This window comes from Apteryx mantelli, chromosome 4, assembly GCF_036417845.1.
Source record: "Apteryx mantelli isolate bAptMan1 chromosome 4, bAptMan1.hap1, whole genome shotgun sequence".
Taxonomy (NCBI): Eukaryota; Metazoa; Chordata; class Aves; order Apterygiformes; family Apterygidae; genus Apteryx; species Apteryx mantelli.
The window spans coordinates 72,090,468-72,114,392 of NC_089981.1; the positions used below are offsets into that span (position 1 = coordinate 72,090,468).

Genomic DNA, 23,925 nt, shown 5'->3' on the forward strand with positions numbered 1-23,925 from the left:
AAAATCTGATATTGAAAATAAAATATGGGGCAGTTAATTCATCACTACTTTCAAATTAATAACTACAGAAAATGATTAATCATTAAAGATTGGTAACAAAGATTGGTAACAGGAAGCTCAGAAGAAAGAACATGTCACAGTTGAAATCTTAACATTTTTACAGAGGAGCTGAAAACGTAACAGGCACAAAACATGCTCCAGAGTTAGATACTACCAGAGCACCTTACCAGAAGGAAGAAGTTGTTTGTTGCTTCCCAAACCACGTCTTGCTGAGCCTTGGTAAATGGTTCGTAGCTGGCCTGCAAAACTGCATTGCCTTCTCAGCTCTACTGTCCACAGTCTCTCACAGGCAACTTTGAGGTTGGCAGGAGCACATGGTCCAGAAGTTTTGAAGGAACAGAAATAGCTGTTAGTTTTAACAGTATTCTATTAATGGTTGCTTTCCCTCTTCCCCAATGAACAATTCTTCCATCAGGTTTAGGCATTACAAAATTTTAAACTTAGTATTATATTTACCACCCTTATAATTAGCTATTATAAAAAAAAAAAAATAGTACTCATCCACTACTTCAAACCCATTTCTCTCTCCAACCAGTATAAAATATACCAGAATTGTGGAAAGTATATAGTGATATAGTATGAAATGTAAATGTGTATCTTAATTGGTTTTGTTAATTTTGATTTAAAACATCATTTTAACATAGAATTAATTTCCTCTAATTAACAGTAATGGCAAAAGGAGGGACCCAGGCATGCTATCAAATACTTCGTGCAGTTTAAGATGCTCGAAACGCCTTATACCAAGATTCATTTTAATATAAAGTTAGGTGTTTGTATGAGATGAAAGATGTATCATCTTTTCCAGTATTATTTGATTAACTCATTCTTTGGAGAAACTCTTAAATTATTACAATAAAATCAGGGATGTCCTTCAGACTTTTCAAAATATTTAAAGATGATAAAAATATCTCCTACTTTGGTTCATATTATAATGCTGAAGTAAAGCAAGAAGCCAAGAAAGTAGTACAGAGTTTTTTTTTTCCCCTCTTTTTAAAATTATTATTCTTGAAAAACTAGCAACTTACTTTTTAGCTGATTGACTTCACCTGCTATTGATAACAGTATACACAGAAATCACCCACTATGGTTTGTGGGTTAACTAAGCTGCGGATGCATTATGCCATGAAAAGAATGCGTGTTCTTGTAGCAAAACCACAAACGTATTAGACTATTTTAAAACTGTAATGCAAACAATTTTTGAAGATGTAGTGTAAATAACAATCACCACCAACTTTCTCACTAACAGGAATGTTTTCACATAAATCTTGAAACATCAAGAGATGAAAAAGTATCAGTGATGATGAAATGTCAATTATTAAAATTAGCCCACTGTTAATGCATATACATAGCATCTGATCCAAAGCCCACAGATGTCAAAGATGAGATCTTAATGTCTGATGGTTCTGTGTCTGACCGACATATAAGGGAAAGCCCGTATGCAAATAGTCAAGGGAAAAATATCAGAAGCTACAATCATATTTATTTTAAAAAAATTTATCAAATATAACCATATATATTATTGTTCATTCACACTTATTTCGACAGCCTTTTCAAAATATCAAACAGCACTGCTATTATCCATTCAAAACAATGGCAAAGCTTGTCAGCTTTCCTTCTTGTATCTTTTCAGTGTTACATGTTTTATATACACAAAACAGAAAAATTTTTACCAGAATTTAGTGCCAATGATGCGATACTTAAAGCAGAGTTTAGTGATGGAAAAAGAAATATATTTATATATAATACATATGTATAATTTATCTGTAGTTGAAAATGATTTCTAAAATACACTATTAGGTAACAGAGGAAAAAAATTATTCCATTAGGAAATCCTAAATCCATACTGCTTTGTACACAAGGGGTTTCACATAGCAAAAGGTAAAGTTTCATCAATGCTTGCATGTTTAAAGACAGTATCAAGGTTCTCCTCTGTTCTTGCACTGTAGCATTCAAACACTATACCCCTTTCTTTCCCTTTTACAAGTTTCCTCTCCTGAATTTACACAGTGGCTGCCCTGGCAAGAAATCTAAGCATAGTAACAGCTACTTGCTTTTCTTGACAAAGAAAAAAAGGAAAACCATTTTGATTTGGTAATAGCAGTTGAAAAGTTACATGTACTCTAACTTATTTTGAAGAACTGGAATTAGGGAAGAAGGAGATGAGATTTGCAGGTTAAATACTGAAGCATTCCTTCAGTATCTGAAATTCAAATAGGGCAAATAGTGCAGGTTAAAGAAGTTTTACTATAAAACAGCTCATGCTTTCAAGATGCAAACCTGGACACAAAGAAAGTTACCCATTTGAAAGTACATTTAGACTGGGCCAGTTTAAATGTATTAATATGAAGTATTAGTCTTATTTGAAGAACTGATTGTTATGTGTAGGTGGAGAGTGCATATTCCCAGTTAGAGTGTTTTTAATGATTTATGAGCAACTATGAACATTTCTGAGGAATTGTTTAATGTAAGATAGTGGTGGCTTATCAAATGAGTGATAGCTAATTTTACATCTGAACACTTAAAGTTTCCTTTTCAATTTTTTTTTTTTTGAGTCCATTAAAACCAATCTTGAAGTATGTGCTGGTAATATGAATTGTACAATAATACACCACCATTTGTATATTTTCACCATGAGGTTTGAAACAGTAACTAAATTCCAGAAAATCTCAGACATTTTAGAATAACTGTAATCCTTTCTTATTCAATTTAAAAAATATAATTGCCAATTTTGTAATAAAGAAGAGCAGCTTGAAAATGACAATGTCTGAGATAGAATTATTTTACTAAACATGTGCAGAAGACATTTTAAACATGGCTCTCATTTCCACTACCTACTATATTTATAAATAACAGATGCATTAGTCCAATATTAAAGAATATCTGAGACTTTTCTTCATATTAGTATTATTTTAAGTGGCACTCTAACCCAGAGTTTTATATACTCCTTGCAGTGCAAAGTCTGCAAAATAACAATATGAAAAAGTACATTGTAACTGAAATATGTATGCAACCCACTGCTTCTCTTTTGTGAAAATGTTTGGATGGCACAAGGAGGCCAAGTATAGGAGAACAAGCCAGTATCATAAAGCAGATTAGTTTCAAACTCAGAAAAATTTTAACATTTAAATAATTCATATAAATACCAGCAGCACCTAACAGTAATTGCATTCAAGCATGACTGCAGTCTGACTGTAAACACTTTTTTCCTGCCCTCATTACAAAAGCAGAAAAGCAGTTTACAGAATTACACTTAAAGACCTTTAATTTTTGCAAGATACCCAACATGACTGTGACTCATTCCCCCTACCCCTTCAACTTCTGTAGGCAGAAAAACATAAATGATGCCACATGGACCATTCACTGTGAGCAAAAAAGAAAGTAAAGTCTGTTGGATAAATAAGGTCTAAGGTTCCTTCAAATATCATACTGCAATTAAAAAAAAAAAAAAGAAAAAAGGAAAGAAATTTATGCTCACTTAAAATAGACTTTGGCCTAAAGCTACAACTGGGGAGAAAAACCCTTTAGCTTCACTGAATGGATAACCCTAGGAATAGGCTCTGAATTAGTAAACACCTTATGTTTCCTAGTTCAGCCAAACTGAGAAGTGCTTATTACCAAAAGAATGCACACAAAAAATGAGATCAGCTTTTTATTAACAGCTTCTTGGCAGGTCCACGCATCTTGAACTTTAGATCTGGGTTATAAAATGTGTACTGTCAACAGATAATATTTGTCTTTTCCTTTGGTGCAATTAACATACAGAGCTTAAAACATTACCTCTGAACTGATTGACTAAGTAGCTTCACTTACTTGAGTGAACTTGACATTCCTCCAAATATCAAATTGGTATTTGCAGAATGACACAGTTTCTGCACAGAAAGGAATACAGTTAGCCCTGTAATTGATTCACATGGTTGTGATTCAGGCACTCTTACTTTATATTCCTTACACATTAGAACACTTGGGTGATGAAGTAATTTGAAAAATGATAGGAAAATTCAAATGCAAGCTTCCATGCTTTAGTGATTATAAAAACATGTAATTGTCACTGGGTTATGGTTAATGCAGTTCGACAGGCTTAGTATATATATATATTTTTAAATACAGGAATGCTATACTATATAGCTATATAAATGATAAATTTTGATGATATTCTTATAACAGAGGATAAGGTACCAAGTTCCAAGTACTGATATCAAACAAGTCTTAAAAGACTTAAAAATAAGTCTTAAAAAGCTTTGCCAGCCTATACCTATTTATAGAAAGGAGAATCTTATTTCAAAAATCAGTTTATGGCACAACAAAAGAAGGGAAATTAAAGCTGTGAATAATTTCCAGACAAGCAAAAAGATAATTCAGTGCTTTACAGATTCTTTCTCCATTTTCAGTTTTATGTAAATTTCAAACTGAAAGCAGAAATCTACATCCTGAAAAATGCAGCAGTTCAAAATGGCATATGCATACATCTTGGGTTTTTTAAGCCATGGTTTGGCTTTATTATTTTGATACGTTATTTGAGATGATACATTACAGGAGGTTCATTATTATGTGCATAACAGGATCATTAAAAGAGCGATAAAATTTAAAATCAAATTTTAAAAAGTAGTGCTGTCCCATGGCAAAATCTATACTGCCTTATGCATACAAGTGGTTCTGCTGACATCAGTGGAAATGCAGCACACAGGTAAGGAAAACAGAATTTAGCCCATGTATTATAATATTCTAAACTATCACAAAATCATTGCTGTAAACAAATCTTTACTGAGAGGTAAAAGCCCTTTCATATACAGTACTACTTGATGCTGAATGTATGTTTCCCTCTAACTACCCTTCAGTTAAGAATTTTAATTAAATGTTACTACTGTGCAATGTCATAACTTTAGACTATTTTGATAAAGAAACTCAGGTTTATTTTCAAAAGATTATTCTTAGAATACCTGCGCTGTTAATGCATTAAGTGGAGTACAGCTTGCACACTGGATCTACAACATATTTCCATATAACTTATGTAAACAGAATTTGTATTTCAAGCACCATTTAGGAAAATTAAATGCATTTGATTTGCTGCACTAAAGTTGAGAGTCGAGTTTGGTCACCCTATTACACATTCATCCTGGATATCAAAGTAAATGTCTTGCAACTAATAGAATAAGCTAGCTCCCATACTTTGCTCCCCGATTTTCCTCAGGATCAGAAATAGCATGATAAAAAAACCTGTAAGGTGCATGAATAAAGGCCATTCCTGAAAAAGCTGCAACATTCTGACAGACACTCATAAAAAGCATTTCAGAAAGAACATCCACACAGACATAAATATTCAGTCTTAAAAGAACTACTTGCACAGGGATTATTTCAGACTGCAGGAATGCACCTTGTGTGTGGCACTGATTTTATGGCACCTAGATTTTCCACTTCTCCTTTCTCCTAGACTCAGTTAGAACTTTATCATATTGAGAGGCCAGAATGAAGGGCTGAGCTTAAAGAATGGGGAAAAGAAAGAAAAGAAAAAAAACTCCAGAAGAGGCAGAAAAAAAATCTGTTAACTCAACTGATTACATACTACTATGCTGGTAGAGACAATGGCCTAACTGGATAGGGCATTTAAAAAAAAAGTTATCTGCCCAAAGACAAAATGGGAAAGCAAGAACCCTACTTTAAAATATGGATCTAAAGACTTCATAGGTGGAACCGGAAGTAAAAACAAGTAGTATCAGAATGTCAGAAGTCATTAAAAGATTTAGGCGTAACATTATAATCAATAATATGCTGGAGGTTCTCTCTTGAATTGCCAGGCACTAAATTCAGGTTTCAGGATTCAGGTTTCTCCTACAGAACAGGTCATTTCACAACTGGATAACAGGACCAAAAATTGACATTATTAGGTTGTGCAGGAGGGGGAAAAAAAAGAAGTTATGATAAACAGAATTCTTTTTCCCATTTAAAATGCATTTTTTTCCAGAAAGGAGCAATTTATAAGCACAATATATTATTTGTATGTATTTTTGCATAAGTGAAGAAAATCAGTTGATGCAGTTTTTTCCCAATTTACATATTTTGTATAGGCTTCTTCAAAAGAATTTAAACTTGCTTTTTAAATGCAAGTTACAGCTACTAACTTCTTATGTGTATCTAACTTTGTTCAGGTGAATAGTTCAAATGATTTTAATACAATTACTCTTGTGAACAGATGTCCTGTAGTAGGAGTGCTCCAATTCTCTAGAATAGTGCAATCTTCTTGGTATTTGCAGGTTCCCTCTAAACCTCTGACTTCTTGCCCCCCTTTCATTCCTGCTTCCACAGCTCTGAAATGAACCCTGCTTTTGCAACATCTGCACAGTAAAATTATAATGAAGATTTAGTGTTTTGACAAGAGGAAAAAAGCTGTGATGTCATTTCTTCTCTTCTGTATTCAAGTGGTTTCTAACAGTTTCCAGAGACATATTCATGGCTGCTTGAAGCATGTCTTCTTCACTCATATCACCTCCTAAAGAAAACAAATGCATATAATTTACAATAAATACACACAGCTAGTGCTCAACTGTAGTTAAATACGTTCTTTGTTCCTTTTGTCCACATCCTGTGTTCTCCCTCCATCCCTCCAAAATTGTTTGCGTTTGTTTTCTATCACTATCATTGAACATTTTGTACTTAGCTTTCCATGCACAATGGTCAGTCTACAACGAGTTAACAGACATTAATTTTGGATCACCAATACTTAATATGGCTTACATAGTTATTTTCTATTGAAAAAATGGTTCTAATGATTTTGTCAGATATTGCTCCAAGCTTATTACATTTTTGTAACATTTTCATAAAATTTTAAAAGTCATTTAGAAAACAAATTGTTGGCACAAATCCCATTACAGATTACAATTTGCTACACTATGCTCAATGCAAATGAAACAACAAAAAGCAAACCCAGAACTCAAGTGGACTAGTGATGGTGCTGTACATTTTGAAATAGGATATTTACATTCAATCCAGAACAGGTTTTTCAAGAAAGTGATCCTCTCCTTCACTGCTCAAAAGGGTAACAGCTGTGAAGCATAGCCTGAACAGCTGTTGCAGGGAGGAAGTAGGTAGACAAGGAAAATGAGAGAGTAGGACAGAATACAATAGTGGAAAAGAAATGCTACAGCTATATCAGTGTTGGAAATAAGCTTAAAAAACAATACCTGGGTCAGCTTCCAGGGTGCTTGAACTTCTAGTTGGCTTATCACATAGGTTTTGGGTCTGATCTTGCTGCTGTAGCTGCTGTTGCTGCCCGAAAGTGTTACTAATTTATAAAAGAATAAAATTAACATCAATATGAGACCTACTTCAATGTTTTTAATATCAAGTACAGTTATACCTTTATACTTTGTAAAAAAAACCAAAAAACAAACCCCCCCCCCCAAAACCACACACACCCCAAAAAAAACACATTCAAATCTGATATGGAAGTAAGATTCTTCTGCTTTTATATCAGGCATTCACTTCAGTGTACTATGTCTTTTGACAGTTTGAATAGCAGTTAAAGCAGAAGAAATGAAAACTATCACCTAATTTTATAATGGTGGTTTCTAGAACCATAAAAAGGAAGTTTTAAAATTTATGCATTTTGCATAATATTGTGAACTTATATACTGTATCACAGACTAATTCCTTTTTCAATAATACAATTGAAAATTACAAAGATCTTGTCACTGCTTGTACCATTTTGTGCTAGACTTTTTCTTGGCTCTGAAAAAAATATCAATTTTGCCAAGATACTTTGAAGTGCTATGGAAAAACACTGAGTAATTTTTTTTTTTTAAATAAACATGAGGAATGCTCTATTGTTTTTTTAGAATTAACAGCACCCTATAGGAGCAACCTACACACAGGTTTACACTGATAATGTCTTTATTCTCTCTTTTTTTCAGATTCTGTTCTGAGAGTATTTCCACCTTACAAGTCTATTTCATTGTAAAGAAGGCCAAGAGTGAGAAATATACACTACTGTTTGCCACAGTGACACTCCTGCACCTAAATCCTCTCAGTTGTTCCCCCCTGCTAACCTCCAGGCATCTATTCTCCCAACATTACATTCCGATTTTCCCAGAATTCAGATTTCAGCATTCTTATCCTCTCATGGAAAGTCTAACTTCTCCAACCCCTAGCATTTCTCTCAGGTCTTAATTTGCTCCATCTCTAGGAGACAGAGAGAAGTAAAAGCTACAACCATACACCAATTATACATTAAGAATGTACACCAATTATACATTAAGAATGTACTGCAGAATAGAAAAATATCATCTAGAGCTCTTTTGTGTGATGCACATTAGATGCCTCTTTACCAGAAGCAGGGTCTTAGAGTAAGAATATTTTCCTCCAGAAAATTAATTATCAAAATTATTTACAAGACTTCATGTAAAAATACTTCTATACCATGCCTCTTTTCTTTCATTCACAAGACTGCAAATGTTGCATTACTAACAGGTCCCCTTTTAGTTATAGTTTTCTTTCCAGTCATTACTTCATAGTAACTATCTGGGAATAGTGAAATTCAGGTACTATTAAAGAAGTCTTGTTAAGAGATAAAGGTTAAGCTGGACCTCAGCCAGAAGCCCACGCACTCCCCAAAAGCACTAAATAATAAGACATTTGCTTCCACATGCAATTTTAGTTTTCTATCAGCTACTTTACTTTTCAAAATATGCTTGTCTTCTCCTTCGCAGTTCTTCTGAAGAAAGGGAGTCTGACTGACTGGTGTGAGGTGACTGTGGAAAGTTCTGTGGTACTGAGTCCAAGAACTCACTTCGACGACTCCCTAAAAGCAGAACATGCGCTTTATTCCGCTAATTACAGCAAAATGAAGTTTGGAAACAAAGTATAGTTTAAAACCATCTCTTCAAACTCGACAGGAGGAAAGAGACTTTTGGTAAAATAAGCACCTAACTTCACTGCTGCTACTTCTCACCTTAGGACTGTTTCCCTTCCCTCCTGCCACCATTCGACAATTCATTTTTGCTTCCCAATGATCAATGCTAACATGAAAAGTGGCGACTTTTCAGAAAGCCATAAAGGGACAGCTACAGGAAAGACTGGATTATTATTCCAGGCCGCAAAGCCAGTCTTTTCAGAGAGCTTGACGCATGCAGAGGAAGTGGCTTACCAAAACAGATTTTAGTAGCCACTGTACCATAATCAGTAAGAATACTATAAGTGACATTTAAATAACCACTGCACCTTGCATACTGAGTTGAATGGCTCTACGAAGATCGGCTTCTTCATCTTCCATATCAATTTCCTGCCTACTTAGAGCCAGGGCTCTTTGAAAATTCTCCTCATCTTCATCTAATATGCCTGTTCCATCAAAAGGATGGTTAACTTCTATTGCTTGTTCCACATCACTTTTGGGCAGCCTGTAAAGTTGATGCATTTAAAACATTCAATCAGAGATAATATTAATTTTTATTGTGAGGTTTAACAGAAATATTTTGTGCTGATATAACTCTACTTTTTTTTTTTTTTAAACTTTGGAAAAAAAACATTTCTATTGTGATTACATGACAGGAATTATCACAAGTTTTTCATTTATACCCGAGTAACAAAATCACAAAGACTGCAAGCATAGCTCTTTCAGCTGTAAAAATGAACATACTGCAACTCTCAAGCAATGCATGTATGTTGACAAGAATCTGTTCTATAGGAAAAAGTTACAAGAGTTATAATGCTATAAAAAGCAATAATACTTTAATGTTATTTGAACCTATGCTATTCAGTTATGCCAGCAGAAAATAGTGCAGGTGGTCTTTTCCTTAGGAAGCTTTGATGACTTCACTCTGTAAACTATATGTACTTTTCACATCACAACCAAGTAGTTTGTTGTTCTTATACCCTCAATTTACAACACTACATTTTACATATACCAAGTGGAAGAAATGGTAATGAACCAATTCCTCTGAAAACAAAAAGGAGCCTAAATCTTTTTTAATCAGTATGCAATTTATTCACTATGAAAACATGATAAAATTATTGCAACAATAGTTCTTTGTGCTTCTAAGGATGCATTTTATATTAGTAGTATGTATCACAATACAGCACCACCACAACATTTACAGTGAAATTATGCCAAAAAGGAGTAACATATGATTTATAATGATGTGGAATTCAGTTATGGGATTATCATGTTCTACTTATGATGGAGCGCACACGCTAATCTTAACTGTAGATCAGTCAATATTAACCATAGTTTGGTAAGATTGATGCACTCCACTATAAACAGAAAAATATCATAACCATGCAATTAAAGTCTGCATTATACAATACATATGCACAGGGAAACACAGAATTCTTATTACAGTAATTTTGGTCCTCTTACAAATACTTTTTATGCTCTACTAATTTGGTTTTATTGTGTGCAGTAGTAATAAACATAATGCACTGAAGGCATTTATAACTACTTCGCGAGGGTTCTTAAAGGCTTTGTGTCCATGTAGGTACTAATCACGGAAACCAATCATGTTGAATACTGCTGAAATGAAATCTCTATTTACTTCACCTCTGTTCTCTTGACTGTGCTGTCTCTTCTCCAATTAATTTTGGTCGCTGCATTTGCTGTACCCGAACCATCTGCAATAGCTGATCAGCCTCACAGTCTGGCAGGTCACCTTTTACTACAAATATGGAATAACCTGAGAAAAATAAATCATAAGTCTACAACATAAGGTACATGCATAAATACTCTAAAATGTACACTATGTGGAAGACAATGATGCATGATTTATTACAATATAAGGCTCTACCTTTCATTATAAGGACTTGGATTATTTCACTATTTCAATCACAAAGCTAAGGGTAATTAACTGAATACAAAAGGTCTAATAAATAATGATTATTACCTACTTTTTATTAATGAGATTTAACATCTGCAAGTTACTATTACCTTCCTGTTGTAATTGAGCCAAGAAAAGTGCAAGATATGTATCTGATATTAGTTCTGGACCCATCAAGAGAGAGTTCAAGTTAAACCACTGTAATTAAGAAAAAAAAAGGTTTGAGAGAACAAATTAGCATGAAGATTACTTGGTAGTCCATTTCTGTACAATGTGGTCATTTTCTATGATGGAACATCTGACTCAATCTAATAAAATGAATTATCAGATTAGAAGTATTTTGAAGCACAGTACCTATGCTGCTAAAGGTTACCCTTAAAATACTCTTCAGCCAACAAGAGATCTGAAGTGAGAAAGTTACTGCACGCTCTCTCCCCTTACTGAACACCGGTACCAGGCAAACAACCATTAAAAAAAGGAAAAAAAATCTAAATATAATGGTAGAAGAATTATTTCAGCCATAGTTTTAAAATACTACTTAATACTAGTTTTAAATCTGCTCAGAAATTGATATTCAGAAGGAATAAAACCTTCCTAAGTTCACACTATAGCCTATTATATGAATAGAAACAGGAAAGTGAAGAAAAGTTGACTATTTTCTGTTAAAGGCATTCTAAACACAGTCTTTAATGGCTGGTTATGCTGAAAATATTGTTTAATTCAGAGAGCTTTTTTTAATTTAAAAATTAATCAGCCAAGAAAAATAAGCTCAAATTTAATGTCGATAACACAGCATAATATTACAATAGGTGAGACCTGAGATAAATACACACAGATTACTCCCAGCTCCCTGAGCAGGGTAATGAATCATTTATAATACTTCTACTAGAGAAAAAAATTTACTCAATATGGATGGAAAAATATTCTACTTTTAAAACTCCATACATACCGCATTAAATTTGAAGTTTTTTTTTTTTAAATACACCATACCCATTCAATATTATCATATTTTAACCAGGAAGGACCATCTAAGATGGCAGAAGGAGAAATCAGTCTCCATTCTACAAAAAAAAAAAAAAAAAAAAAAAAAAAAAAAACTATCTGCCCAAACTTCCAATAATATATTGATCATATGTATTCATACACTTGCAGTCAGGCCCATACTGTAATTCACCTGGAATATAGGTAAGTGACTGTCTACCATTCTGTCATTCACTCATATTCTCACTCAAGAAAAACCTCTTATCGCTAGAAAAAGGTAAGAACACCAAGAGTGTTGAAGTGGGGAAGGAGAATTAAAAACTTATGTATGCAAGTATGATGGACAGATTACAGCCAAACATTTAAAAGGGAACGAGGAAGAGGAAGATTTGCTATAAATGTAACAGAAGAGAATTGGGTCAATCACTAAGCCAGTCTGTTTTGTCTCTATCTTTTCTCATTGGTCTCTAGATAACAGACACCTCATATTGTTTTCATGTGGCTACATACCATATTTGCAAGAAAGAGACACCCCCGCTCCAACATGAAGTTTTAGGCTAGAATGACACCTCACAAAGTTCCAGCCTACAAGGTTGTACATATAACAAGGAATCTTCCCCACATTTTTAAGCGTTTTGCTTATAAAAAAAATTATCAGCCATACTTTGAAACTAAACCAGAAGAGCCAGTAATATCCTGTAACCTTCCCAGCTATCAGTTCTAATTAAAGCTAACTGCAACATAACAAATTTTTAACCCTTTTGTTAGCTTGAATAATTGTTTCTAGCATGAATTCTCCAGAGCTGCCAAACCAGCTTCTGCTTTAATTTTAATTTTCTAAGAAGGTTTCCTAGAAGACTTTAGTGTTCCATCCACCTTTTAAAAACAGAAACATGAGGACACTGCAGTGCCCTATTAGGGATCAAGGCAGAGAGTTTGTTTATTCACAAGTTGTATTTTTTTTAATCTGGATAACAACATAGGTGACCACCACTTGTAAAATGGACTGAACAGCTAAACTGACTCCTGTCCACTACTGTAGAATCTACAAGTTGATTTCATGAGTGTTTTCTATAACTTTATTATAATAAAGAAAAACCCCACTTATGTTGTATGAAAGCTTATGGAGTACGATCCAGAACAATGACTGGCTACTGAAATAAACACTGCACTGGGTGTTAAAAGATAAATGGGTGTAACTGTTGAGTAATGATATATGCACCATATATCTGTACAGCCACCCCTTACCTTCAGTAATTCTATCTGCTATTTCTAATGCAATTACTTCAGAAAGTTTTCTGAAGTAGTGGAAAGTTGTGCTTCTACTTTCTTCCAACCTTATCCCTATGAATACTCTTAAATATTGGCAATCCTACATATTAAAAGTCCTAATACATTAAATGAACTTTTCCTTATACCTACTGGACATCTGAAAGAGCAAAACACTACTGGCAACTTATTTTTTACAGGGTCAAAAATTTAGTGCATTAAAATAAGCCTGCATGCCACAGGGATCCTAAACCATGCCTAAGATTTTCTTCCCAACACATGTATGAATTTGTCCACTATTTCATGTGGGAAAGAAAGGAAAACTTAGACATTACACAGACTCTACTTGAGCTGCAGTTTCCTAGACGACACAGGTTCATTGGGGATAGATCATAGGATCTTTCCCCAGACTAACACTCAAAAATCTGCCTGGTATCTTTGTGATAACAAAAATTTACTCAACTTTTTTTTTTTTTTTAATGGGATACTACTAAAGCAAATTTCAGCAAAAGCCTGGAAAAGGCCAACACATGGTCTTATTGCAACCATTTTTTCCACCCCCACTCTGAAGTCAATTTTTAAATAAAAAAAAAAACAATGTCACCTGTTTTCCTAACTTTCGAACTGTAAACCAGTGTTCCTTATAATTACAAATAAATGATTTTTCATTTCTGTAAAAAGAAAAACAAAAGGTATAGATAAAATTAAATACACTAATATTGGAGTGCATAATAAAGTTTAAATTCTTTGCTACCACTAATTTAAACACTAGAATTAAGACAACTGTTGATGGTACAGAGTATTCATACTGTTTTTATAACTTAGAATATGTAGGAAGTTGTCTTTTTTGTAATGTTGACATTACTGAAATCTCAGTACGCCTGTGATACCACAGATACTGAGATGTCATGAAGGCACAGAGGACAGATGCTCATGTACACCCCCAAAAGACAAAAAAAATTGAAGGCAGAGAGGATAAAAACTAAATATCAGAATGTAACAGGGCTTGAAATAGTTATTTTAAAGAAACAGAGTTAGAACAGATTTTCAGCATTATTTTTCTGTAAAATGAAAGCAGAGTGCTAAAAAAGGTCTTACATCGGGTCGATCCCAAGCCTCTGATACTCTGGGCTGTTGAAGAGGATTAGCTCTAAACCCCAAACTTTCAAGGCATTGCTTATAACCTGTCAAAACAGCACTTTTCTTGAGTCAAACCAGTTTAAGCAACACAATCATTTTAGCTACTATAAAAAAAATACTGTTTTCATAAAACTGATTTTAAAGCACCACTATAAAAAAAGGAAACCTCAGAATCACATTATTCAAAACATTATTCAACTGTCATGAATCTACATTCAACATAACACACATACCACTTCTGAGGGGAAGTTACAAAACTATTCAACAGAGGTGTTAAAAAAACTTAGTCTCCCAGACAAAGTTGTAACTTCACCTCTCACAGACACTTCACACGTTTTTCTCCCTCTGCGCTTAGTGTTCCATTGTGCCCTCTCCCTCACCCGCCCAAAACAAAGTCATCCCCTCAAGACCGGTTTACTGCTAATATTTTTTTAGGTTGACTATTGTAGTCCATTTTAAAAAGATGTCCATCAAGACTTTCAGATCAAATTGAAGAATCTGAAGTTTGTTTCTACTATGCTGCAAACTGTAGTGTAACAAAACCCTGGACATTATTAGAGTTTACGGGCTTTGACCAAATCTTATGACTTCTTTAAATAGGGAGTTTCCTACCATTTTAGGAAATTTCAATGTCATTTTAAAAGGTAATCAGCAAATTCAAAAATAAAAGGTAAAACTCTTTGACTGTAACTCTTTAAAATTTTTTCTGTAATAATACTGAGTAAAGCAGTGATGGGGTAAAGAAGTAGGATAACAGGAGGTGAACTGGAACACAGATATTTGCAGCTTTTCCCTTTCTGCAGATCACAGTGCTAACTCTGTAACCACTGCCAAGGGCTCTATAGTCTGAGAAAAATCTCAGCCGTGTTTTTTCACCTGCAGCTTATAGAAGCCAAGGTCTGCCTCGAAGTAATTATAAGAAGCAACCAAGAAAGCAAGTTTGTTGCCAGCAGGTGTGATTTCACAATTCAGGGGTCCATATTTCTTTAAGTCTTTAAGGGCCCATAAAGAACTGTAAGCCACTGCTTTTAATGATAAACACTCTGAAGATTTAGAAATCCATCACTTCCCAGCCAGGTGAAAAGGCTGATGGCATTCAAATTATGTTAAAGAGAACATATATAAAGAAAAAATTGTCACAGTATACAGCCATGCTTACTTGAATTGAGAAGAATCCACTATCATCCATATTTACAGAAGGCTGCTGCTCAATGTGAGGTTGGGAGAGAGAAAAGGGGGAAAAAAGTGATGTAAGCATAAAAGGTCAGCAAAAAATCAACCTTAAGAATAAAGAAAACTGCACACACTTAAAGCAACAACTAAATGCATCCTATTCTGTGAGGCTGATTACAATGCCCAAATATGCTTATTAATGAAAAACTCAAACCTTTAAATTAGAAATGCTCAGTGCTTAGAGGAGAGACAGGCATTGGAACTTCTGTTCCCATCTCTGCCACTGGCTTACTCTGTGACAAGAGGCAAATCTCTCAACCTTCTTGCCATGCCTGACCTCCCTACCTGTAAGATGGAGATAATGTGTCTTTTATAGAATTACTGTAAAGCTTTATAGCAAACTTCAAAAATGCCAAATCTGAGATGACTGAACAAAAAGGGCTATAAATTTAAGAAGTTTTAGTCCTGGGAAATAAGCCTTCTATAACCATGCAAAAATGTCAGGTGTGTGCTACACAATATTATATTTCAGGGACACAAATATCAAGCAACCTGAAATTTAAAAGATTTTACCTGTAAAAATGTTCTGTATTCTTCACTAGACACTCCTCCCTCTGCCATTCTCATTCTTTCTTCCTCATCCAGCTGCTGTGCAATAGAGGATAACTCAACAGGACTAAAATATTCCCCTTGTAGCAAGTTATTCAGACAGTGCTGAGCACACAGTGAGCCTTCTTGCTAACGTTGGAAAACAAAACAAAAATACACAAACGCCATTTTAATGTTTTGCTCTGTAAAACGCTTCAACCATTCTATTCTGGCAAACTCCCCTCTTTCCCCCAATACAATATTTTCTTCAGATGTATTACTCTGAAAGCTTTAGAATACACACAAAAAAGCCATCAATTTAACAGACCATCTCCCCACATACTACTATATTTCCTCAAGGGAAATAAATTCCAAATAAAACTGCTATTTTAGAAAGCAATGCAAAAATTGCCTATGGCTTGACTAAATCACATAAGGACTTCAGGACAACAGATTCTGTCCTCTTCAAAACAACCACCACAGGAAAATGAAACATTTTCGATCTCTAATTCCCAGTGACAAACATTCTCTGTAACACATACTCGTGTTCCATTAAACTTTTCTTCCATGCCAGGTGTGACTATCAGCAATCTGATCTCCATATGCTGCTAAAGAAAAGCAGGCCATTAACATTTTGAAGAGTTTTAGATTCTGTAGATGTATACTTTTATTTCTTTCATTTCAGGTTACTTGCCCAGCTCAGGTTATAACCAGTTCATTTACTGCTGAGAAAATGATTAGAAGCTGAAAGAGCAGTAAAGCTTGCTTTCCACATCAAGTTTATGAATAGAAACTATGTAAAAGAAGCTAAAACCTACTGATTCTAAAATTTTTAAGGGAAAGATAATGAGGGGAAAAAAAAATTCAGCTTAAACAATGAAACTATCTTTTGTTGATAAACTATTTAAATGCAGAACATTTTAGATACTTTGTTATGTATCCAGCACACTGGAGATAACACAAATGTAATATATCATTTTTAGACTATCAACCTAAATTAAAACTCAATAAATTAGGAATGACAGTTATCATTTTGTAGCATAATAAGAGTAAAAAAATAACTAAACTGAATGAATGTATATCAAGCTCTTTCATTCTCATAATTAGTGCAGATAAAATGCTGTCTTGCTAAAAAAAAAAGAAAAACTTAAAAAAAATTGATTTTCATTGGCTAAAGAAATAACTAAACTACAAGTGCAAGATAAAATTAATATCAGTTTTGAAATCCAGGTTTCATCTTTGCCATTTCAATCAATGCTCCCTATTTTTATTAAGAACTCTAATGTACACACCCTTTGAAGAATAAAAGCAAAAACAAAAACCCCAAACAAACAAAAACAAAACAAAATCACCCACACCCCAAAATACAACAGCATGCCTTGGAGGAATATTCTTTAAACTTTTATGACAGCCTCATTCAAACCATATGTACAAATCTGCCATGGTTCATTCCGTAAAGCAAGAATCTCAAAAATTTCCTTTACCCCAGATTACAAAATTTTCCTAGGGCTTCATCACCCAACTAAGCAATGAGTTAAGGCTGGACGGGCTGTACAGCTGGGGTCCAAAGGAATTCAGAAACCTCCTTCTCCACAGTCCCCCTAGCTCGTGTTCTCCCACAGCAAGATACTCCAGACTGTCCACCAGTCCCAGGCCCACATCCCTGCTGCTGGTCATATGACACAACAAAAGCAGAGGAACCTGCTCAAGAATCACAGATTTCTCCACCAAAACGATACGAAACTGATTTAGGAACAAAGAGAGATTACGGTCTTTGAAAATGAGTTGTACGGCAGTGTTTAAACATCAGTTTCACTGACATGGCATTTCTATATTTGTACAGAAAAAGTTTTAACTTAAAACAACATAACATTAATTTTCATATGCGCGACTTGTACATATTAAGGGTAAATGCAGAAAAGAAAACTCATCTTACAGATTGTAAGAAAAGTTCATTTTTTTTTTGTGTGGAGAACACCACATCTTTCCATAATCTGAAATCTCCTTGCTGGAACCTATCTTGATATAAAACTGCTGCCCTGCTTTCAGTGTTTTCAACCACTTGTATCTTATCAAAGCAAGGGTAGAATTTTAAGATAGTGGCTCTAAAGCCTGGAGGAGGCCTACTCTGGGCATTTGCCATTCTCCTGTGAAAAAAATATCACATTGCTTAGGTCTTTGTTTTGTTAAAGGTATTCCTATTTCCTTTAGGAGTGCCATTTTTTTAATGCCTCAGATTTTTAATTGGAACATCCAAGGTGTACAAGTGATGCACACATACATTCAACATTCTGAATATCTTGTCAGGAACTGAAATAGTGCCCTTGAGAGAAAAAAACACCATCTAAGGAAAAAAAAAGACATAGCAGTTGAGTCAAATTTTCCTTAGAATAATTGCAACAAAAGAAGATAAATTTGAATACCAAGTATTTTTTAAACAGGCAGTCATGCACCTTAATAACTGCACAACTAACTTACTAAAGCATAGTTATGTCACATTGAAGATGTCTCAAGAACATTAAAACAAACAAAAAAACCCACCCCACAATAAGAATCTGCAGCAACTATAAATGGCAATTAGTTTGTAACTTTGACTGTATTATGCTCTGTCTTTTTAACCTTGGCAGAGTTTTATTATTCCAAAACAACAAAGCAATTTGCTCAGAAATACTTTAAGTTACTATCTCCTCATGTGACAGGTTAGACTACACGAGAGAAAGGTACACTTATTTTGAACTCATTATTTTCAAATCTGGACTGGAAGTCAAGGTCACTGTAGCACAGGCTGTAATGACCAAAATCCAACACTTATCCTCTGAGCAACAGCTGTTTAGCACCACAAGCGCTTGCAAAGCTCTGCTATCCAAATCCAGTTTGAGAAAACACTCCTCAGATTATATGAGTTTCAGTTTCTTTTATAATTATTCAGCTAAATTGCTTGAGAACAGTGTACAAGAACTAGTATTAATCTTAACACGATAAAGATGCTGAGACATCGGCAAAGCACATGAAAAAGACAATAGTACCCTAACAGCACTGAGACACAAATAGTTGTTATTTGGGAGCCTAGATAAGTCACAAGAGTTAATAGAAGCAGTTCTTCTCCAAAACGGAAACACTGTTTAGCGCACAGAAGCGCTGTGCCTGAATTAGGATTTCCTTAACAGCGCTCCCTTTCCCTACTTATCAGACAAGCCAAACCAAACCAGGCTAGATGAAGAGGAGACAGAAAACAGGAAGAGCCAGAACAGTCCCGCCTGCCGCTGCCCACCATCGCACTCGCTGCTCAGCCACACAAGCTCGCTCACTCTCAAGGGACAGAAACAGCTTTAGCCTGCGCTTTCCCCAAGCTGAGGTCTATTTTTAAAAGCCCAAGAAGGGAAGTCACTATGCCAGCGGAAGCGCCGAGCCTCAACCCCGGCCTTCTTTGATCTCCAGCGTAACATTTCCTTTTCCCACCGAGCCGGCAGACCTCGCAGGGCCGAGCCGGGCCGCAGCTCTCCCCGAGGCAGAGGGAGCCGAGCCGCCGCCCCAGGGCTGCCGGGGCGGGCAGCGCGGCGCAGCGCGCAGGGCCCGGGCAAAGCGCGCCCGGGGGCCGCGGGCTGCGCCGGAGACAGCGCCGGGCGCGGAGACCCGCCGGCCCGCCCGCCACCCCGCACAGCTCCGCGGAGAGAGTACGCCCGGCCCGGCCCGGCGACACCGCGACTCCCCCTACACCAGCCCCCGGGCGGGCGGGCAGGCACGGCCCCGCAAGGAGCGGACCTTCCCCTCCCGCAGCCCCTCGCTCACCCGCTCGTGGAAGATAGACTCCATGTTTATTGTCAACGCCCAGCACCCTCCGCCTCACGTGACCCGCCGCAGCCAATCAAACCCCACTTTACCGGGCGACCCGCCGCAGCCAATCCGCGCGGACCTCCCCCGCCCCCCGCCCGGAGCGCTGCCCGCCGCGGGGGCGCCCCCTGCCGCCCGGGAGGCCCTGCAGGGCCGCGCCGCCAGCGGCACGAATCCAACATCCCCCCAAATTCCCCACTCACTGGAAAGCTGTTTTCTGTATTTCCCTTGGTTTAGAAATTTAGAAATTACACAGAGAAGTCAGTTTCACTGCTGTGTCTTACCGTCTGTCAATCCTTTTCACTCTCCTGTTCTCATGCACTATCACAAAGCTACAGTATCGTCACTGCTGACATCCCAAAGAAACGTGTCTAAAGAGGAAATCTAAAGAGAAAACGGTTCAGATTCAATTAAAAATATATAAACACATTCTCCGCCACATTTTGGATGTACATTAAACATTCCCTTAAACACTGTCTTGCTATGAACTACAAATAATTTCACACCATACAGATTAATAACAACATAAATGCTTTTTCCATAGTTTTTCTTTATTACATAAGTCTTCCTCCCTCTTCCAGAGTACGACTTCTGGGGACAAATGTTTCTGAACAGGACATTTACTAGTCACGTAATTATCCTTCAAAAAGGGAAGACTGAAAATTAAACTAGCAGAGTTGAATCGTAGGTGTTTCTTTCTTTAGCCTTATATGTTCTCTCAAGAATAAAAACCATAATCCTGTTCTTTGAACTTGTTATATAAGTTGATTAATCAAGTGAAGATATTTTCCATTTCATCAACAGCTTCTATTTCCATGTAGTTTCTTCACCAGGTTTCAATTCTCTGCGTGGAAAGGAAAAAGAAAGACAGGAGAATAAAATTAGGATAATTTCTGTAGAATAATTACTAATAAATATAAGTTTTAATTATGATAGAAGACCTTGATGTAAGTTTTAATTGTTATAGAAACCTTGATTGAGATTTATAATAAGCATAATGAACAAATCTGACTTTCTTTCAAAGTATTGTCAGTTAAAAATTTTTCAATATGTACAAATGTTCTCTTTCTCTTTCCAAAGCTTCCAAAGATTGAGTCCACTTCAATTAGTTTAAGTGGGGGCACTGAACAGCTAACCCTTAATAAGTTAATAAACTTTTTGAATAACAGAGCCCTACTTCTTTTGAATAGAAAATATCATTACTTTAATAGGAACGAAATTAGGTGTAAAACTAGAGAAAGTTTTAGCAAAATACTGAAATGCCTGTGCAACTTAACCACTAACTGCAGTGAGAAAAGTGCTAATCTAACAGTGGCATGAACAGTGCTGTTACCTTACTTTCTTACTCAAAATTAGCCCATGTGACACCAAAGTAAAAAAAGCCACTTGCAAACCATATATACCAACATTCCTACTTTTCTTCCAACCTGTGATAGACTAGAATTAGTAATTATGCAGCATGTTTTTTTTCTCTACAGTCTTGAACAGATTTAAGAGAACTGATTTAGATGAAGCAGCACATTAAGTTAACTCAATTCTCCCCGAGAAGTGAGCCAGCAAGCTCACACACAATGGGGTATAGTTATATCCTCAGTAAAGACACAGCAGTTGCTAACATTAAACATTTAAAATACAGAGGCTGGGTTAATTAAAAAAAATTATTTAAATAACAAATTTATGAAAGTATTTACATGCTAATATATGTTGTCATAGTTTTAAACTTAAGACATAATTTTGCTATAATCCATTGAAAAGGTTAAAATTAAAGGAAAAATTTGAGCGCTACTTGCTTCTGCTGAAGTGTTAGACAGAGCCAAGATAAGGTTTGTGCATTTCATGGTTAAGTATTTGACTGCTGTTAATATAATTAACAAGCTTTGGAAAGCTAAAGCCTTTTCTACCAATGTGAAAATACCTTCTTTTTTCAAATTATTTGATTTCAAATCAATTAGTTCAATAAAATGGAAAACTAATTAGAAGCTGAAAAAAATCACTTTCCATTTTCAATACACAAATAATAAAATGCAAGAGGTTGCATTTTCCCACCTGTAGAATCATCAAGGACATGGAGAACAAGTAAATTCATACCTATAGACTACTTCCCTAGCTTAATAAGTTACTTTTACATTAAAATATGTTTTATAGCTCTGATCCCTGTGCCTCCCCCCCCCCCCCCCCCCCCAGTTATCACATTCAACATTATTCTGTTAGGTGAAGTTTGTCAGAGCTCTGGTATTCTGCATTTAAGTGAGCTCTGCATGGTATCCAAACACAGCTAAAAAGGAGGGCTCAAAAACATTTTCAGAAGAACTTAAGGGAAGGGAAGAGGAGAAGAAGAGTGGTTTGGAGGTCCTCCCCTTTTCACACACTTTCTCCAGGTCTAATGTATACAAAAAGCCATCTTAAATAGTCTCCTCAGAAGTACAGTTTACAGTAATGTTTGAAGTGGTATTTTTACTTCAATCCTTCAAGATTCTTTTTTATTAGTAGCACTGCAGACTGTTACTTTTATTTTAAAAGGAACAGTGCTAGACGGTAACAATTCCTATGTGGTGACAACTAAGTTAATATCATTCCATGTTAATTACACTGTAAAGGGTGATGTATAATGACAGTAAATGGTTAAATTTTATTTGGTTTTGAGGATTTTTTCCTAGCAACATGAGTTTCTTATTTATCTGCATATTAAGCTTCCATTTACTTTATATTTTTGAGCTCATGTAGTGCATCCTTTTAGTAAGTCTACTTAGATACAAATCAAAGTGTCTTAATGTCTACTAATTCTTGCATTTGTTTATCTTGCTTCCAAGAATAATATTTACCAAAAAATAGTTACTTTAAATCAATTATTTCAACTAAGAGGTCAAACAGGCAGAATTGCATATACTTTTTTCATGACTAACAGCACTAAGATGGGCCCTAAAGCCCAGATTTTCAGTAAGCATTTGTTACCCAAAACCCTTAATGAAGGTTGGCTGATACTTTTATGGCTTTCTTCCCCTTAATATTTTGACAGCATTACTTTTTTTTTTAAATATATATACTTAAGACTCTCAAGAAGAACAGAGAAGCACTTTTAAAATCTACTTTGCAAAATAACTGAACATATATATTATAAAAAGGTATCATAAGCAAACCTTCTATACAGTAAGCTCTTGTTCCTGAAGGCTGACAGCTTTTCATCATTCATTCTGTCCAAATAACATCCAATCACAAATCCTAGGGGAACAAGGATGTGAACCCAGTGATCACGCACAGCTTGGATGAAATTCACCATGACTGCTAGAAAGAGAAGTGTAAGGAGAAGAGTTACTGCTACATCCGAACATGGAAACTGCTACATACCTAGTGCCTTTAATCTCTCATACTAGGATCCTACTATGGAATAATAAACGCATGAGGGTCATTAAACACTTCATGCAAGATGCACGCTGTTCTCAAATCCAAACACAGGACTCTCAGAAACAATCGTAACTAACTCTGTGGTGCTGGGAAATAGAATTTTATCCTGAAGCAGGAGAGGAGTAGCCTCTTTTAAATATCATTGGTGAAATATTAACGAAACAATCTACAAACAAAATAATTTACCCACTAAAATAAATCTAAAAGTACAGAAGTTCGCTCTCCTGCAAAACATAACACACGCATTCGTAATACCAAATGCTGCAGAAGGATGTTCCATTATCAGCAAAAACTCAGCAAGCCCAGCCTCGGAGGCACTTACGAATTGACAGATAAGAAAGAAAATACATTTGTTAAAGCCAGAAAGCCTGCTCCAACCTCGCCAGCCCAAACCTCCCGCGTTAGTGCCTTGCGGGAAGGTCTGAGACCCCAGGCAGCCGCTCGGCTCCGAGGACCGGCCCAAACCCCGCCGTCGGTGTCAAGGCCGCTGCTGGAAAGAGGCACGCTGGGGCCGGGGGCGGCGGGGCCGCTCCTCAGCCAGCCGCCATGGCGGCCGCGCCGGTGCTCGCCGCAGGGCCCCGCCAGCTGCGAGGCTCCGCCGGGCGCAGGAAAGCGCCCCGAGGCGCCGCCGGTGCGGGCTCCCCCCGCCCCCTCCCACCGCAGGCCCCAGCCGTTACCGCCT

General features: G+C 36.1%; 1 protein-coding gene across 7 annotated transcripts; it reads right to left on the reverse strand.

The window, feature by feature from the left end:
• Positions 1-1,520: 1,520 nt before the first annotated feature.
• On the reverse strand, positions 1,521-20,644 carry ATXN3 (ataxin 3). 7 transcript variants are annotated; one of them, XM_067296950.1, is made up of 12 exons: positions 20,126-20,644; positions 16,553-16,618; positions 15,996-16,160; positions 15,409-15,453; positions 14,208-14,293; positions 13,714-13,780; positions 10,970-11,057; positions 10,586-10,718; positions 9,271-9,446; positions 8,728-8,851; positions 7,236-7,336; positions 1,521-6,544 (listed from the first exon to the last, which is right to left on the reverse strand). In XM_067296950.1, exons 2-12 carry the CDS (start codon positions 16,610-16,612, stop codon positions 6,450-6,452), a joined length of 1,140 nt encoding a protein of 379 aa, XP_067153051.1. In that variant the 5' UTR covers positions 16,613-16,618; positions 20,126-20,644; the 3' UTR covers positions 1,521-6,449. The 7 variants fall into 7 exon arrangements, with proteins under 7 accessions (XP_067153051.1, XP_067153050.1, XP_013796136.1 ...); XM_067296949.1 differs by lacking the exon at positions 20,126-20,644 and adding an exon at positions 19,800-19,836; XM_013940682.2 differs by lacking the exon at positions 16,553-16,618.
• Positions 20,645-23,925: the final 3,281 nt, after the last annotated feature.